The sequence below is a fragment of the Erythrolamprus reginae genome, chromosome 4, assembly GCF_031021105.1.
Source record: "Erythrolamprus reginae isolate rEryReg1 chromosome 4, rEryReg1.hap1, whole genome shotgun sequence".
NCBI lineage: Eukaryota > Metazoa > Chordata > Lepidosauria > Squamata > Dipsadidae > Erythrolamprus > Erythrolamprus reginae.
Window position 1 is genome coordinate 81,246,130 of NC_091953.1, and position 17,561 is coordinate 81,263,690.

Genomic DNA, 17,561 nt, shown 5'->3' on the forward strand with positions numbered 1-17,561 from the left:
GACACTAAGATATCAGGACAACCATGGGTGGCAAACAAACGGCGCAGAACCTTAATGGTGGCACTTGTCGTTATATTGTTCATTGCTATGATTTCCACCCATTTGGAAAATGCATCAACTACTATTAGAAAGTATTGTGACTCCACTGGCCCTGCAAAATCAATATGGACCCTGGACCATGGCCCTGCCGGTTGTTCCCACTCTGCTGGAGTTGTTTTGGGGGGGGGTTAGGCCGTGACTCTTGGCATGGATCACATTTGGCTACCCAGTTTTCAATATCAGTATCCAAACCTGGCCACCATAAGTGCCCCCTAGCTAGGCCCTTCATCCTGACAATCCCAGGATGGCCCACATGTAACATTTTGAGTACTTTGGTCTTTAGAGTTCCAGGGATGATTACTCTATCACCCCACAACAGGCAACCTTTCACATATGACAATTCTAGTCTTTTGGTTTTGAAATCACACAATTCAGGTTCCACAGAGTCGTTCTGCCACCCCTTAAGTACACAGTTTACCACCTTTTTTAGGATTGGGTCTTGCTGCGTGTGTGCAGCCACTTCCCTTGCAGTGGTTAGTGGGTTGTCTTCAAGTTCTATCATTAGGACATCAGCAGATGGGGCAGGGTCCTCTACTAATTCTGCCATGGGGCACCTACTGAGACCATCTGCGTGGTTGATGGTTTTACCCCCTTTATGAATGAGCTCGTACTGGTATCCTGAGAGGAAAAGGGCCCATCTGATTAACCTTGGGGACATAAATGGGGGAGTAGGTTTGTTGGGGGCTAAGAGGCCTAGTAAGGGCTTGTGGTCGGTAACCAATTCAAAACTCCTGCCAAAAAGGTAATTATGGAACTTCTTCACTCCTGCCACTAAAGCTAGAGCCTCCTTATCGAGTTGGCTGTAATTCCTCTCAGTATTGGTCATTGTTCTCGAAAAGAAAGCAATTGGGGCCTCTGTATTATTTGGCAAAACGTGTGCCAAGACCCCTCCCACGCCATATGGGGAAGCATCGCACGTAAGCCTGATGGGTAGCGAAGTACTATATTGGACTACCACACTTTTAGAAGTTAGTAACTGTTTAATTTGTATAAAGGCTTCGTGTTCAGTTCTCCCCCATGTCCAAGGGGTTTCTTTCTGGAGCAAACGGTGTAGAGGCTCTGCTGCTGTTGCCTTCTGTTTTAAAAAGACGGAGTAAAAGTTAAGGAGGCCTAAAAAAGCTTGCAATTCTGTCTTATTTTGTGGTTCTGGGGCTTCTCTAATGGCTCTCAATTTTTCAGTAGTGGGGTGGATACCTTCCCCATCGATTTTATAACCTAGGAATTCTACACTGTTGGTTCCCCACACACATTTGTCAGGTTTGATTCTTAGCCATTTGTCCTGCAGTCTCTTAAGCACTTCCCTTATTCTTTTGTTGAGCTGCTCTTGGTTTCCCCCTGCAATTAAGATGTCATCAAAATAGGGAATGGCCCCTTTAATCCCTGATAACAATCGTTCCATTATGCTTTGGAATATCCCTGGGGCTATGCTTACTCCAAACTGTAATCTGGTACATTTAAAGGCACCCCTGTGGGTTACAATTGTCTGTGCGCGTGCTGTCGGTTCATCGACAGGGAGCTGCTGGTAAGCTTGCGCTAAATCGATTTTTGCGAACCTTTTCCCTTCCCCCAGGGAGTGAAGGAGCTGTTGTACCACAGGAATGGGGTAAGGGTGATGTTGGAGGGCTTTGTTGAGCGTAGATTTATAGTCAGCGCAAACCCTTAAGGAGCCATCAGGTTTCAGAGGCGTGACTATGGGTGTTTCCCATGGCCCCTGCTCTACAGGAATTAAAATGCCTTGGCTTATGAGTTTATCCAGCTGTAGGTCTAGTTTGGGGAGGAGCGGAAGGGGTACCCTGCGAGGTTTGAGCCGTACAGGTGGGACCTTGGGGTCAATAGAAAACGAGATAGGGGGCCCTTTATACGATCCCAAGGTGGGGCTAAACACTTCTGGGAATTCTTGTAAAAAGTTAGGCATGCTATCAGAGTTAACAGTACAAATACCAGAAATTTCAATTCCCAAAGGTTCCATCCAAGCCAACCCCAGGAGGGAGTGTTTAGCCCCTGTAACAACAATCATTGGTAGGGTACATTTAACATTTTTAAACACGATAGGTACATTCACTTGGCCTAACACATGAATTATTCCCCCTTGAAAATCTCTAATTACCAACGAGGTTTGTACTAGCTCAGATTTGGAGAGGTTAGGCATATATAGTTTAAGCTTTTCCCACGGCATAATGGTGTATTTAGACTCCGTATCAAGTTCCATAGAACATGGCTTGTTGTTCAAAAGTAGGGAAATTACAATTTTGCCCCCATTTTTTGTCGCCGTGTTATTCACGGAAAATTGATTGTTACCTCTTGAGTAGTCGCGGTTAGCGGTTGGGTAGTTCTTGCGGCCGGAAAACCGGAAGGACCGGTTTTCGCGCGGTTGAGGCGTTTGATTCTGGAAACGCTGAGGACGCGGGGTGGAGAAGGCTTCTTCAGGCACAGCTGCCCTGCAGGCTTCGGCGATATGGCCGCGTCGGTTGCAGCGGCGGCAAATGGCGTCCCGGAAGGGGCATCGTTGGCACGGATGGTTTCCTCGGCAGCCGGCGCAAGGGGCAGCGGGGCGAGGGTACCTGGGATGTCTTGGCTGGTCCTGTTGCAGCAGGAAACAGCTGTCCTCGTTGAGAGCTGGTGGGCTGAGGTCGTCTGGGGCCTCGGCGCGGGAAAGCGAGGAGTCGCTCTTGGCGATGACCTCCCGCTTGTCGTGCTCCTTCAGTTCCTTGGCAGCGGCGTCGGCGACCTCTGCGGTTTGAGCCAGCTTAATTACTGCCTGTAGGGTCGGCTCGTCTTCGGTGAGGAGTTTGTTCCTGACTGTGGCATTTCTCATGCCGAAGATTAAGGCATCGGTGAGGCGAGCTTCCGGGTTATCAAACTTGCATTTTGCAAGCACCGTTCGAAGTCGCGTTGCGAATTGATTGATGGATTCCGATTTGAGCTGAGCCATTCTGGAAAATTGGTGCCGGAAAACGACGGCTGGTTTCGTTGGCTTGAAATGGCTCGCGAGCTTGGCTTGCAGGACGTCCCAAGCGACGGATTTGGCTGGCAGCGGGTCGGTGAGTGTCTGGGCGAGGTCGAAGATTTCTGGACCGCAGTAGTTCAGGAAGATGGCCCGTTTTCGTTCGGCGTCGGCGTCCCTTATTCCCGCTGCCTCGAGGAAGATCTCGAACTTGGCTATGTAGGCGTCCCAGGAGGATTTCTCCGGGTCGAAGAACTCGGGAGCCCGGCCGATCTGTAGGTTGTTCATTCTGCACGCGTGGTTCTTCCGTCCGTCGTCGCCAGTGAAGTAGACCCAGAGACAGGGTTAGGTGAGAACGGTTCCTTTATTTCAGCTCAGTAGGATAAGTGACTTCAGCAGAGACCGTCTGCTCTACCTGGGAGAAACCGCTCCTTTTATACATTTGCGGTTCCCGCCAGAAAGAGAGCAGCCGCGTCTGAGCCAATCAGGAGCGACTTCCCGATTCTCGCTCAGACAGCGTTTCCACACGGAACCAAACTATTTACAAGGATACAACAGTATGAAGAGTGTTGGTCCTAGAACATTGTCTTAAAGGGACACTGTTGTTGACAGGAGCAGGATTTAATATGGAAAAATGAGAGAGCTGAAGGAAGAGAATGAGAGAGAGAAACAAATAGAGAGAAGGAAAAGAAAGAAAGAAAAAGAGGGAGAGGAAAATGAAAAACAAATGAGAGGGAGAGAAAGAGAGAAATGAGAGAAAAAGGAAGAAACAAAGAGAGAAGAGGAAGACCAGGGATGGGCAAGAGGTAGGACACCATTTCATAGCTGATTCTGCGAATGTGCAGCAGCCAAATCTCGCCAGCCCGGTGCTGCTCTTCCCGGCCAAATCGGCTGCTGCTCAGAGGGCAAGGGGAGCAGACCGCCCTTCCGCTGAGCGACATCCTCCATCCTCCCTGCATAAACATGACCACCTCTGCCCAGCCCCCTCCCTTGTTCCATTCCAGACCACGATGTCTTACCTGTGCAGAAGTGGGCAAAGAGGAGCGAGGATTTCGCTCGGCAGAAGGGTGCTCTGTCTGCTCTCTTCGCCCTCCGAGCAGCAGCCAATTCGTCCTGTGCCTGCTCAAGAAGGAGAAGGGGGTGCACTCTCCCCCACCGGAGCATTCCAGTAGGGCCACAAATGGATGCCCTTTACTGGGGAAGAGGGAGAGAAATGAAAGAGCTGGAGGGAGAGAAATAGAGGGAAATAAATAAGAGAGAAGGGGGAAAGAAAGGAAGAAAGGAAGGAAAGAAAAGAGAGGGAGAGGATGAGGAAAAAGAGAAAAACAGAAATGAGAGGGAGTGAGAGTACATAGAGTTCCATAGAGTTCAGTTTTTTGCTCATAAGCAGAAATTTTAGTATAACTACGTAATTATAGCAATATTATATTCTATGCATTCTGCCCATGAAAGAGCAGTTGATAGGAAAAATACTTTCTGATTTATTACTTCACAATTGTTACACTTTTTTTGCCGCTGTAATAAATTTAAATAGCTTTGCATTGCCCTCTTGTGGTGAGCAGGGAATATAAATATTGTTGTATAATTTTTAAACACAATGCAATATTAATCTAAGAAAATATTATATTTTACAGCCAATGATGCAAGTATCTCGTCAAACCCTAGAAACCTTTCTGTAAGCACAACAAGTAAGAAACTTAAATATAATATTATTTATCTTACTTTTATTTTCTTCCATTCAGTTGTATTTGCATCTTAGAAATTGCCTGCACACTCCTTGCAGTTTTCTTAGTAAGTTTTTTCAGAAATAGTTTACTACTGCCTCCTTCCTAAGGCTTAGAGAAAGTGACTGGACTAAGTCATCCAGTTAGATTTGTGCCCAAGGTGAGACTATAGCTCACAATCTCCAGTTTCTAAATCTGGTGTCTTAACCTTTATTTGGCTCTCTTATTTAGTTTTCTTTAGATAAAACATCTAATATCTTCAAACTCTTTAAAGCCAGCAAAGCTTTTCAGAATTATAACTCATATTGTGTGCAGCCCTCTGAGTTAGGAAGCAGCAAATGTATAGATATTTGCAGAACTCAGACTATTCAATACATTGATGCTTCAATTAGTGAAAAATGTTTGGTTTGGCTGGTAAACAAGTGTATCAGTCCTGGAACCATTTACCCCCTTGGCACTTCAGGGCTGCCACAGCAAAGAAAGTCTAGCTGTGGAAATGGGAGTGGGGAGGAAGAGATAACTGAGGGATTGTAGCTATAGTAAAATTCTTTCTCCTGAGATCCAAGAGTTTTTCCACCAGATGCGTGGAGGTAAGGTCTGAGACTGAATGACCTTTGGACAGTGATCCGATTGGACAGTGGAGGGAAAACTTTATTTTTAATTAGGGGGAACTAGAGTCATGTTTCCCCAGATGTGCCAGTAAGACATAGCTAATAAAGCTATACTTCCTATTTATTTATTATTTATTATTTAGATTTGTATGCCGCCCCTCTCCGCAGACTCGGAGATTCCTATACTTTGACGAATGTGCCTGCCTTGGAGTTTTGATTCCACTGGGTCTGTTACCCAGTGTTTATAACTCCTGGTATATCAGGCTATCAAATTCCTGACCTGCAAAGGGGGAAAAAAATCCTGATTTGTCACGTCATGCCACCGGGATGACCCAAGTTTGACAACCCTGTACATATGATCTATCTATGAAAGACATAGACCACTAAATTAAATCATTTAGGTCCTCAAAGGGAATTTTCCCAAACGTAGCTGGAAGTGGGGGGAACTTCTTTCCCCAAACAGGGGGGGGGGGAAGAAAACCTCTTTCCCCAAATGGAGCTGGGGTGGCTATAACATCTTTCTCCAAATGCAGCTGGGAGATAGGGAAAGTCTCCCATCCCTAAATGGAGCTGGGAACAGGAAAACGATTTGCATGTCCAAACAGCACTGGGGTGAGACCTCCAGAGATCTGGGAAGGCATGGGCCACAGAAAGTGAGGAAAAAGCATGATGGCCGATGGGAGACACTCATGCATGTGCATTGGAGCTGAGCTGGTCAATGGCTCGCATGCCCGCAGAAATGATTCCATGTGCCACTTGTGGCATGTGTGCTACAGGTTCACTATCACGACTCTATACCAAGCTATATTTCATAGACACCTACATTTGGTTTTTGTTTAGTGCTGAAGGATGAAATAAGTAAATAAAGCAATGATGCATGGAGTGTGGACATCACATTAACTGTCTTCAGTGATGGGCTCCTACAGGAACGCAGTTCCGGTAGCAAAATTTGGAGCTCCACCCCAGAGCACCCAATTTGCACTGAAAGATGTTGAAACAAAATGCATAAGCCATACCCACAGTGTGGTAGTAAAAATTTTGGTAGCCCATCACTGACTGTCTTAGTGATAGTGTGAAATGGGTTAGGACAAATGATGTAAAAGAAAGAAGCTGAGATTTTCAATTCCCCACCATTGTTGCAAACCTATTGTAAAATAATTTCAATATGATCCCTGCCTAAATATGGAAGAATATTGTCACTGTATTTCAGGAGCATGGCAAGAGAAGACCACAAAATATAATTTTAAGATTGAATAGCATTCACACGCTGCAGGTTTGCTATTCTTTCCCTCTAGGAATTCTGTAAATATTTAGAGAGAAATCTGAAAAATAAAACATGACTCAGTGTACCTGGAAGACTGTTTTTCCCTACATATAAATGATCATATTTGAAAAAATATGCTTCCATTTAATAAAATTCATTGATATTAGATATTGGAGATCCTTTAATTTAGCCCCTTGATCAGCATAAGATCTGCACTGTAACTAAATACAGGTAATCCTTGACTTATGACCACAATTGAACCTAAATTTTCCATTGCTAAGTCAGACAATTGTTAAGTTTTGCTCATTTTATGACTTTTTTGCCACAGAAAAGTGAATAACTACAGCTGTTAATAAAATGGTTAATTGAACCTGGCTTCCTCATTAACTTAGCTTGACAGAAGGTTGCAAAAGGTTAGGACACAGCATCTATCATAAATACGAGTCAGTTACCAAGCATCTGAATCTGATCACATGACAGTGGGGATGTTCCAACAGCTGTGTGAAAAACAGTCATAATTTTTTTCAGTGCTGTTGTAAGTTTGAACATTCACTAAACAAACTGTTGTAACCCAAGGACTATCTGTAGTCTTGTAAGCTTTGCTTTAGTGAAAAAGAGATGAACATCTTCCTGGACAGTCAAAAGTCAATTGTTAAGAGGTTCTCCTAAAATAGGGTAAGCAACTTGTTGCGCCACTGAAATTATTTCATTCTGTTTTTTCAAAATAAGAACAGGAATGCAAGGCATCTGGGGGAAAAATAGCTTTTCTTTTCACATTTAATATCTTCTCACAGGCTGACTTCTGTATAGCCTCAAATCAATTCTTATTACAGTGATCCCCCGATCATTGCGAGGGTTCCGTTCCAGGACCCCTAGCAATGATTGGGTTTTCGCGAAGTAGTGCTGCGGAAGTAAAAACACCATCTGCGCATGTGCAGATGGTGTTTTTACTTCCGCCGCAGCAGCGAGGAGCCGAAGATTGGGGTTTCCCCGCCGCCCACACAAACTCCTCGCTGCTGCCGCGCCCGCCGCTCGCCCGCCCTGAAAGGGAAAGCCCCCCCAGGCCGGCTCCGATCCCCCAGGCCGGCTCCGATCGTTTTAAAACAGGCGCGCCGCTTCTCCGCTGACTCCTGGCGAACTTCCCCGCTTTAGGAGTCAGCGGAGAAGCCGCGCGCCTGTTTTAAAAGATCGGAGCCGGCCTGGGGGGGCTTTCCAGCAACCCCCGAGCCCGGGTTGGGGGCTCGGGGGTTGCTGGAAAGCCCCCCCAGGCCGGCTCAGATCGTTTTAAAACAGGCGCGCCGCTTCTCCGCTGACTCCTGGTGAACTTCCCTGCTTTAGGAGTCAGTGGAGAAGCGGCGCACCTGTTTTAAAACGATCGGAGCCGGCCTGGGGGGGCTTTCCAGCAACCCCCGAGCCCCCAACCCAGGCTCAGGGGTTGCTGGAAAGCCCCCCCAGGCCGGCTCCGATCGTTTTAAAACAGGCGCGCCGCTTCTCCGCTGACTCCTGGCGAACTTCCCCGCTTTAGGAGTCAGCGGAGAAGCGGCGTGCCTGTTTTAAAACGATCGGGCTTTCCAGCAACCCCCGAGCCTGGGTTGGGGGCTCGGGGGTTGCTGGAAAGCCCCCCCAGGCCGGCTCCGATCTTTTAAAACAGGCGCGCGGCTTCTCCGCTGACTCCTGGCGAACTTCCCGGGTGAAGGGCGAAGGACGGGCGAGCGGCGAACGGCGGGCGAACGGCGGGTGGCCGGGCGAAGGGCGGGCGAGCGGCGAACGGCGGGTGGCCGGGCGAACGGCGGGCGAGCGGGTGCTGGGGGGGGCTTTGCCCTCCCGCCAGCAAGAGGGGGAAGACCCAGGGAAGCCGCCCAGCAGCTGATCTGCCCGGCGCCATCTACGCATGCATGCCCATAGAAAAAAAGGGCACGCATGCGCAGATGGTGTTTTGACTTCCGGGTTGAAAAATCGCAAATTAGCCTGTTAGCAATGGTCGGGAACGCAATAACCGGGGGATCACTGTACCAACATTTGGCCATTTTGTGAATTAACTTTTTCCATAGATCATGCCATTTGGAAGTTTTGGGGATTGTTAAAAACATAGAAAAAACTATGTCTCATTTGTCTCTAGGTTTTCTGTTTTTATTTTTATGGTTTTAAAAAATTACCTCAGAATGCAAAAATGGGATTGAAAACACTTGAATTTGCAGTAACATCACTATGGCTCCAGAAATCATTTTCCAGCCATCCTGTTCTAAATCTGAAGCAAACTTTCCCTACTGTTTAGATGAGTTGGTTTTACTTCTATCTTCTAAAACAACAAAGAATATTAGCATAATATTTCAACTTTTCTTTATCTTTTCCCACAATCCTTTGTCAAATAGTTGACAAAGTTGTTCCCCAAATCATGAGTTTTTATGAGAAGGGTTTGGAAAATTCATATACAGTGGTACCTCATCTTATGAACGCCTCTTCTAACGAACTTTTCAAGATACAAAGCCGGTGTTTAAGATTTTTTTGCCTCTTCTTCTGAACTATTTTCACCTTACGAACCCAAGCCGCTGCTGCTGGGATGAAGGGGTTTCCTTTTTTCCCCTTTTTTGAAGAAAGAAAAGGGAGGGGCGGCTTGGAGGGGGAAAGACTGCATTTTAAAAGCTACGAGAACAGCGTGCTTGCAGGCACTGAAAGAGTGTCTTTTGAAGAAAGAAAAGGGAGGGGCGGCTTGGAGGGGGAAAGACTGCATTTTAAAAACTAGGAGAACAGCGTGCTTGCAGGCACTGAAAGAGTGTCTTTTGAAGAAAGAAAAGGGAGGGGCGGCTTGGAGGAGGAAAGACTTTGCAGAGAACAGCATGCTTACAGAGGCACTAAAAGAGTATCTTTTGAAGAAAGAAAAGGGAGGGGCACCCCCCTTGCCTTTCTTCCTTCCCACTCACCCTTTAGCCTAGCCTTGCTTCTTCCACCCGCCCCTTTTAGCTGCTCCTCCCTGCCCTCAGTTCGCCTCCCTTCTAAAGTTTGGGATTTTCCTGAAGGATTTGCACGCATTATTTGCTTTTACATTGATTCCTATGGGAAACATTGTTTCATCTTACGAACTTTTCACCTTACGAACCTCCTCCTGGAACCAATTAAGTTCGTATCATGAAGTACCACTGTATCAGCATATAAAAATATAAGATTATGGCTGTTTTTATTCACATGCTTTTTAAATAAATAAAAACTTTTTCTTTATTTACAGCAGATTCGTCCATTGTCAGTTTTGTCACCTTTCCTAACAGTGCTGCAGGCAAGAGTTTTCTTAAAAAATTGACATAGAATAGGTTTAGAGTTTATTACTTTTCTTCTCTTTTTGCTGTTGTATTAACTTTTCTGTTTTTGTATTCTTAGATTTGTCTTCATTTGGAACTCTGGATACTGCGGGTAAGAATGAGTTGCTTACAGTGAAGGGCTGTGAAAATTTTTACTACCACACTGTGGGCGTGGCTTATTTTGTGGGTGTGGCTTGCTGGCCAGGTGACCAAGTGGGAGTGGCTTGACGATCATGTGGCCGGGGCTGGTTTAAAGGCAGTGAAGGGCTACCAAAATTTTGACTACCATACTGTAGGCATGGCTTATGCAGGACGCCCTGCATTTTCTTTCAACAACTTTTAGTGTAAATTGGATGCTCTGGGATGGAGCTCCATTTTCGCTACCCAACTGCATTCCCCCCCATCCGGGCAGTAGCCCACCCCTGTTTAAAGGTCATGTGACTGGCTTAAAGTTGGCCAACTTGATGTCATTCATGTCAAGGGTTAGGATTAGGATACCTGGCCTCTCCTCACCTCAAAGAGATAGAATTTTCCTATCTATTTACTATTACCGTATTTTTCGCTCTATAAGACGCACCTGCTGATAAGACGCACCTAGATTTTAGAGGAGGAAAATAGAAAAAAAATATTTTGAGCCAAAAAGGGGAGAGGAAGAGAGGAAGGAGTGAAAGAAGGGAGTGTGGGAGGAAAGAAGGGAGGAAGGAAAAGGAAAGCAAGAAATGGAGGGAGGAAAGGAAGGAAGGAAGGAAGGAAAGAAAGAAAGAAAGAAAAAGAAAGAAAGAAAGAAAGAAAGAAAGAAAGAAAGGGGGAAGGAACAGGAACAGAGGAAGGAAGCAAGGAAACTTATGAAAGGGGAGAGTAAGAGAGGAAGGACTGAAGGGAGGGAGGGAGGGAAGAAGGTAGGAAGGAGAAAGAAAAGAAGAAATAGAGGAAGGGAAGGTAAAAGAGAGAAAGAAAAAGAGCAAGAAAGAAAGCAAGAAAGAGAAAGAAAATGAAAGAGAAATAAAAATAGAGAGGGGGAATGAAAGAAATGGAAGGAGGGAAGGAAGGAGAGAAAGAAAGAGAAAGAAAGAAAGCAAGAGAAAGAAAAAAGAATGAAAGAGCAAGAGAGCAAGAGAGAAAAGGAAAGAAAGAAAGAAAGAAAGGCAACTTCAAAGAAAGGCTCACTGAGCATCTCTCACTCTCTCTCTCTTTCTATCCCTCTTTCTTTCTTTCTCTTCCTTTCTCTCTCTCCTCTTCCTTTATCTCCTCTCTCTCCCTCCCTCTCTTTCTCTCCCCCCTCTCTCCCCCTTTCCCTCTCTCTTTCTCTCTCTCCCTCTCTTGCTAGCTCTCCCCCCTCTCCCACTCTCTTTCTCCCTCTCCCTCTCTTTCTCTCTCTCCCCCTCTCTCTTTCTCTCTCTCCCCCCCCTTTCTCTCACTCTCTCTTTCTCACTATCTTGCTGTCTGTTGCTCTCACTCACTCTCGTTCTCCGTTCTTCTTAGCGGTGACGCGCGCACGCCCTGCCCGCCTCACCTTTGCCGAGAGCTCTCAGCAAGGGGGTTGTAGGAGAGGCGGGGCCGGCGGCAAAGGTGATATTCAATGTCGGGGGCGCACGGGCGGTTGCACGCGTTCCCTATCTCCCTGCTAGCCCACTCGGAATATTCAAAATAAGAAAAACCTTCGCCGGCAAAGGCTTTTCTTATTTTGAATATTCCGAGTGGGCTAGCAGGGAGATAGGGAGCGCGCCAACCGCATCTGCCCGGAACGTCGGGCTCGGAGGGGCGACTTCTCCAGCGCTGGGCGGGGGCGCTTCTGCTCGGCCTGCTCCTGCCACTCTGCGGGCGAGGAAGAGGTCGGCGGCGGCTGCTCTCCGGGGCGAAGGCGCTTTTGGGGCGAGCCCGCGGGCTCCCGGCCAGGCCTTTAGGCGAGTGGGGGGGGCTGTCGAGGCTGATCCTGCAGGCGGGAGGGCCCAGCGGCCTGCGCTGCCAAATCCCCGGACGGGCAGCTGGGCGGACGGGGGGCTGCTTCGGCTCCTCATCCCTCCTGCAGCGGTGCGCATTACCTGCCCCTCCCCCGCCCGCCTCCGAGGGGAGGCCCCTAGTCTCTTCTTCCCCCGCGGGAGCCTCTCTGGCTGCTTTGCGGCGCGGGACCCCCTGCCTCCCCCGATGTTGCGGGCTCTTTTCTCTTCCGAAATGCCTGCAGCCAGCGAAGCGCCTCTCCGCTCGCCAAGTGCCGCTTTGCAGCTTGCCTTCCGCCTTCCTTCCCGCTGATGCAGAGCGGCTTCCGAAGTGATGCGAAGACGGGTGAAGGTGGCTGGGCCGCTGACAGGGACAGGCGGCGAGCGCTCGGAGGGGGCACAGCCCGGAGCGAGACTTGGCCTCCGCTGCGGCTGCTTTTTGGGCTTGCGCCCCCCCTCCCTGCCTGCATCTTCGCTCCATAAGACGCTGCTGATTTTTCATCCTACTTTGGGAGGAAAAAAACTGCGTCTTATGGAGCGAAAAATACGGTACTGAACATCCAAAATATACTATTTAATTCTATGTATATATGCCATATATGTACATACATGTTACACATAGGCACACAAAAATATACATTATCTACTATATAAACTATATGTGTATGTACACACACACACACACACCTCTTCTAAAATTATACACATTCAATCCCATTTACTGCAATAGGAAAAAACATACCCAGAGCCCAGAAGGGGGGGAAATATATTTTTTTTTCTAGATTCTGACTGTGCCTGTAGGAACCCTTCACTGATTGCTTATAATATTTATGTAGAACAGTGATTTTCAACCTTTTTTGAGCCGCGGCACATTTTTTACATTTACAAAATCCTGGGGCACACCACCAACCAAAATGACACAAATCTAATAAATAAATAAATAAATAAATAAATAAATAAATACATACATACATACATACATACATACATACATACATACATACATACATACATAAATAACCCCCTCATATATACAATCCCATGTAACATCCTCTTATAAATACAGTCAATCATCAATCATCCCTCCTCAAATTTATACCGCTCTCTCATTTCTGGGTACTTCTCCTGTCTTTCCCCCTTTTCTCTCTCATGTTTCTCATTTCTCTCTCTTCCTCTCTTTTTCCCTCATTCCTTCTCCCTCTCACTTCTCCTCTTTTTCCATTCCTGTCTCTCCCCCCTTTATGCGTGTGTGTGTATACACACTCGAACCATTTCCAAAACCAGTTGAGGGCTGGGTTTTTTTCCTCTTTTATTCTTTTCAAAAACAGGTGTGGGCTGGGGTTTTTTTCTTATTATTTGGGTGCTTTTTACCATATGCTTCAAGAAGCACCTCTCTCTCTTGCTCTCTCTCGTTCTCTCTCTTATTTTCTTTCTCTCTCATGCTTTCTCTCTCTTGTTCTCTGGCGGGATTAGTCATCTGTTGTCTTCCTGATGCTGCTGACGTGGTGCCAGGGACAAAACGCCCACCCACTCCTGAGGGAAAAGACGGACTGTTTGAGATGGGAATTAGCATCTCTCCTGCCGCATTAAGTAGGCAAGGCAAGGCAGAAACTCGCCGGACGCGGAGCCCAAAAAAAGCACCTGAGGAAGGCAGAAGCGAAGCGCCCCCACCGCCCGCTCGCTTTCCAATGCTGTGCCCGTTGCGCCGGGCTCTTTGCCTGAATCCGCCTCCTTTCTGAGGCTCGAGCGAGCCTCCTTCGCCGGCAGCCGGGGGGTCGGCTTCGCCCCCTGCCCAGCCGAAAGTGTGCGTGTGAGGGGGGAGAGCTTACTTCTGCAACTGCATGGCCAGAGAGAAGCGGGATAGCAAGGCGGCGGCATTCTTCTGCCTGGCCTGGGCGCTCTGCTTGGTTTTCCCGGGCTTCCCGCAGCATGTAGGTGGCTGAGAAGACCGAGCGGGACTGTGAGAGGGGTGGGCATTCCCACAGCGCTCGGAGCGGCTAGCGGACGGATCGCCAGCGCCGCTGCAGCCACAGCTGTGGGAGGAGCCGCGCCCCAAGAAAGCCGGAGAGAAGGACGGATCAGGCGGGGACAGCCACAAGTGGAAGCCTCAGCCCTGGAGCTCCCACTTGCAGAAGCCGCCCCTCCCCCGGCTATTGTCCGTCGCTATTAGCGAGAAGAAGCCATGCACGTGAGGGGGGCGACTTTCAAAACAACCTTTGCTGGCCTCCGCCTCGCGGCACACCTGACCATGTCTCGCAGCACACCAGTGTGCTGCGGCACACCGGTTGGGAAACACTGATGTAGAAAACATCTTGTACCACTTTTAATTTAAGTAAAAATAGCCTAAAAATTGCTAAGCTTAAAACAATATAGTACCATAGAATATTGAGGGAAGCCACCCCTCTAGAAGAATGAATTATTTTGAGAAATATTTTTTAAAAGACAGATTACATTTCTCTAAAGGAAAATCATATTTTCAAAGACAGAAAGCAGCCTTTCTAATCTTTCTAGTCTTTCCTAATAGCCCCAGCAGGAATGGGCCAACCTATCTACAAGACAAAAGACCTTCAGGACATAATAGGATTAACCCACTAGCAGCAGAGCTCACTAAATTGCACAATCTATTTGGCCGGAAACGAAATTTGAGACAAATTATTCCCTACATATCTGAAATTTGAAATTACATGACTTTGCCTCATTTGAGGGGTTCTTTCTATGAGTGTTTTTTGTTTTTTTGTTTTTGTTGTTTAGTTTTTGCTGGGTGCAATGACTATACACTTGTACTGTTCCCGGGTCTATTTGACCCAGACTAAGAAAAAGGTTGATTTTAGCTACTGTAAATGTTTTTTTAATACCTATTGCATTACTAAATATGTGAACATGCTTGATCATAAACAAATGAAAAATGAAATTAACAATTAATTTTTATTTATTTTACTCAGAAAAGCCCCCCCCCCAGCTGTTTGCAATTATGTTCACTTTATAGGCTGCAAGTTCCAAATTACTGTACATCCTTGTTTTTAGTACAATGGATTTCTTGCATAAAACTAGTTGATGAGAGGAAATAGATCTATAGTAGTTTCCCTTCCTTTTCATTATCAGCAAAAATATGTTACACACACACACACACAAATATTAGTACATATTTTTAAATGAAAATCAATATTGCATGATAAAAAGTATACTTGTATATAAATTTCAGAACTGTACATTATAGTTTATTAAACATTATAACTCATTTCATTTTTCTTTAGAAACAACAAATATAATGGAACTTGACTTTTCAAAAATAGATGGTATGTTTATTATTGTTATTATACAAAACACAGAATTCACTGTTGCTGGTGGCTTCCATTCACATCAAATTCTTCCCAAGAATTTAGGGTGCTTAATGTTTTACTGTAATCTATGTGTGGATTGAAACAGTGTGGCTTTTTGTAATTAACAAATGAAAATTTTTCCAGCGCACCTATTTTGTAACTAACTGCCATTGAAGGCTTTTTCCTATGGACTATGGTATTTCCACATCAACTACCCATACTGTCTTCTTTTCAACCATAGTTAAATCTGGTGTATTATATGCCAAAGCACCCACCCTCCTTAACACATTAACAATTGTCAGTAAGAAAGAAAACAAATCTGGGTAGTGAACATTGGAATACCTGGAGACAAGAAAAAGAAAAAGCAGTTTAACTAAAGTTAGTTTACGCCATTCACTATATCCCTCCCTTTCTTTTTATCTTTTCAAACCATCCTTGATATCAGGAATTCTTGATTAGGAGTCCACAATAAATCACAGTAAATCCTACCACTTCATAGTATAGCTTAATTTCTTGTATTGGTTAAGAATAGACTGGCAGATACAGCTCAGTAAATTCAGAATCTTTATTGTACTGTATATTAAAACACTTCATGTATAATTGTAGGTGTAATGATTGCCCACACATCATAGATTGAAACACAAAGTTTCTTCCACCTGCCTTTCCAAATTTAATGTTAATTGGCATAGCACTTTGCAACCATGAAGCTGAACAATTATTGAATGTTTCAATAATACCCATTTCAAAAATGGGCAGTTCCCACTTGCCAGTATCCACTCTTACCATTCTATTCTCTTATTGCCTCTCTCTCCTCTTCCTAATTTAGTAAATTCCATAGTAATCAAAGGATTAACAGAATAATAGACCTTGGAGGTCTTCAAGTGTAACCCCCCTGCTCAAGCAGGAAATCCTATACTATTTCAGACAAATGGCTGTCCAAGCTCTTCTTCACTAATTAATTGTTGTAACTGTCAGGAACTTTCTCCTTAGTTCTAGGTTGCTTTTCTTCTTGGTTAGTTTCCATCTATGGCTTCTTGTTCTGCCTTCAGATGCTTTGGAGAATAGGTTGACCCCCTCTTCATTGTTACAGCTACTTAAATATTGGAACACTTCTATCACATCATCACTAGAATAAATGAATGGATGAATGAATGAATGAATGAATGAATGAAATTGTGAGTCCCATGAACAAAGGATCTACCCTTTTTTCAGAGTATAAGATGCACCTTTTTCCTCCCTAAAAGAGGCTGAAAATGTGAGTGCGGCTCACATTTTTTTCTGAAGCTTTTTTCCCCAGCCCTAACTAGGTGCCAACAATCTTCCCAGGCTCTTTCATTGTTACTCTCTGCGAAGAATGTTTTCCACGCCCTAAGTCTTTGCAGGTTTTTTTATTGCTCTAACTTGCTCCAAATAAATTTCTTTCCAGCCCTAATCAGGTGCTAACGATGTTCCCAGATCTTACTGGCTTGCAAGCTCTTTCATTGTTATTTTCTGCAAATACAGTGATCCCTCGATTTTCGCAATCTCGATCTTCGTGAAACGCTACACCACGATTTTTCAGAAAATAGTGCTGCACGGTTTTTTTGCTATACCACGGTTTTTCCCACCCGATGACGTCATACGTCATCACCAAGAGTCACTTCTCTGTCTCTTTCTCTTTCTTTCCTGTCATTCTCTGCTTCAATCATTTTCTCATTTCTCTTTTTTTCTCCCCTTTTTTCTATCATTTCTCTCTCTCTTTCTTCCTCTCTCACACTCTCTTCCTCCCTCTCTCATCTCTTTCTTTCCTTCTCTCTCTTTCCTTCTCTCTCCCCCCCTCCACTTGCCCAGGAGAAGAAAAAAAGCAACCTCTGCCGGGCAGCTCCCGTTGTGCCCCCGCTTTGTGCCTGCCTCTTTTGGGGATTTTTTTTTCTTTTCTTTTTTCGCCTTTGGTGTCCCATTAAGCCTGCCGCTTGGCCGCCGCCGAGGAGGAGCGCGGGGAGGGCGAGAGAGGGAGATCGTGGCATGCAAGGTCCCTGCAGAGCAGAGGGGGTGGCTGACGCGGCAGAGGCGTAGTGGCGGCAGGCGAGCTTGGAGCCTTGCTTCACCTCCTTCGCTGCAATACAAACGAAGGGGTCAGACGCAGCCTCGGCGAGCCGAAGGTTTCCGCGGCTCTGACCCAGAGCAGGAAGGGCTGGTGGGGGTGGCGAATCCACCTCCCCAGCCACCGGCTCCACCATCTGCGCATGCGCGGCCATTGAAAAAAAGGGCGCGCATGCGCAGATGGTGTTTTTACTTCCGCACCACTATATCGCGAAAAATCGATTATCGCGAGAGGTCTTGGAACGTAACCCTCGCGATACTCGAGGGGTCACTGTAATATTTTCCAA

The 17,561-nt window shown here is 46.1% G+C and overlaps 1 protein-coding gene across 1 annotated transcript in view; it reads left to right on the forward strand.

Annotated features, from left to right (window-relative positions):
* ADGRG2 (adhesion G protein-coupled receptor G2) overlaps positions 1-17,561 on the forward strand; it is an 82,217-nt gene that overhangs the window by 36,253 nt on the left and 28,403 nt on the right. The window contains exons 2-5 of the mRNA XM_070750741.1: positions 4,678-4,731; positions 9,866-9,913; positions 10,015-10,047; positions 15,127-15,168. Of these exons, the coding sequence (XP_070606842.1) occupies positions 15,141-15,168 (28 nt within the window). The 5' untranslated portion in view covers positions 4,678-4,731; positions 9,866-9,913; positions 10,015-10,047; positions 15,127-15,140. The remainder of the gene's footprint in view (positions 1-4,677; positions 4,732-9,865; positions 9,914-10,014; positions 10,048-15,126; positions 15,169-17,561) is intronic.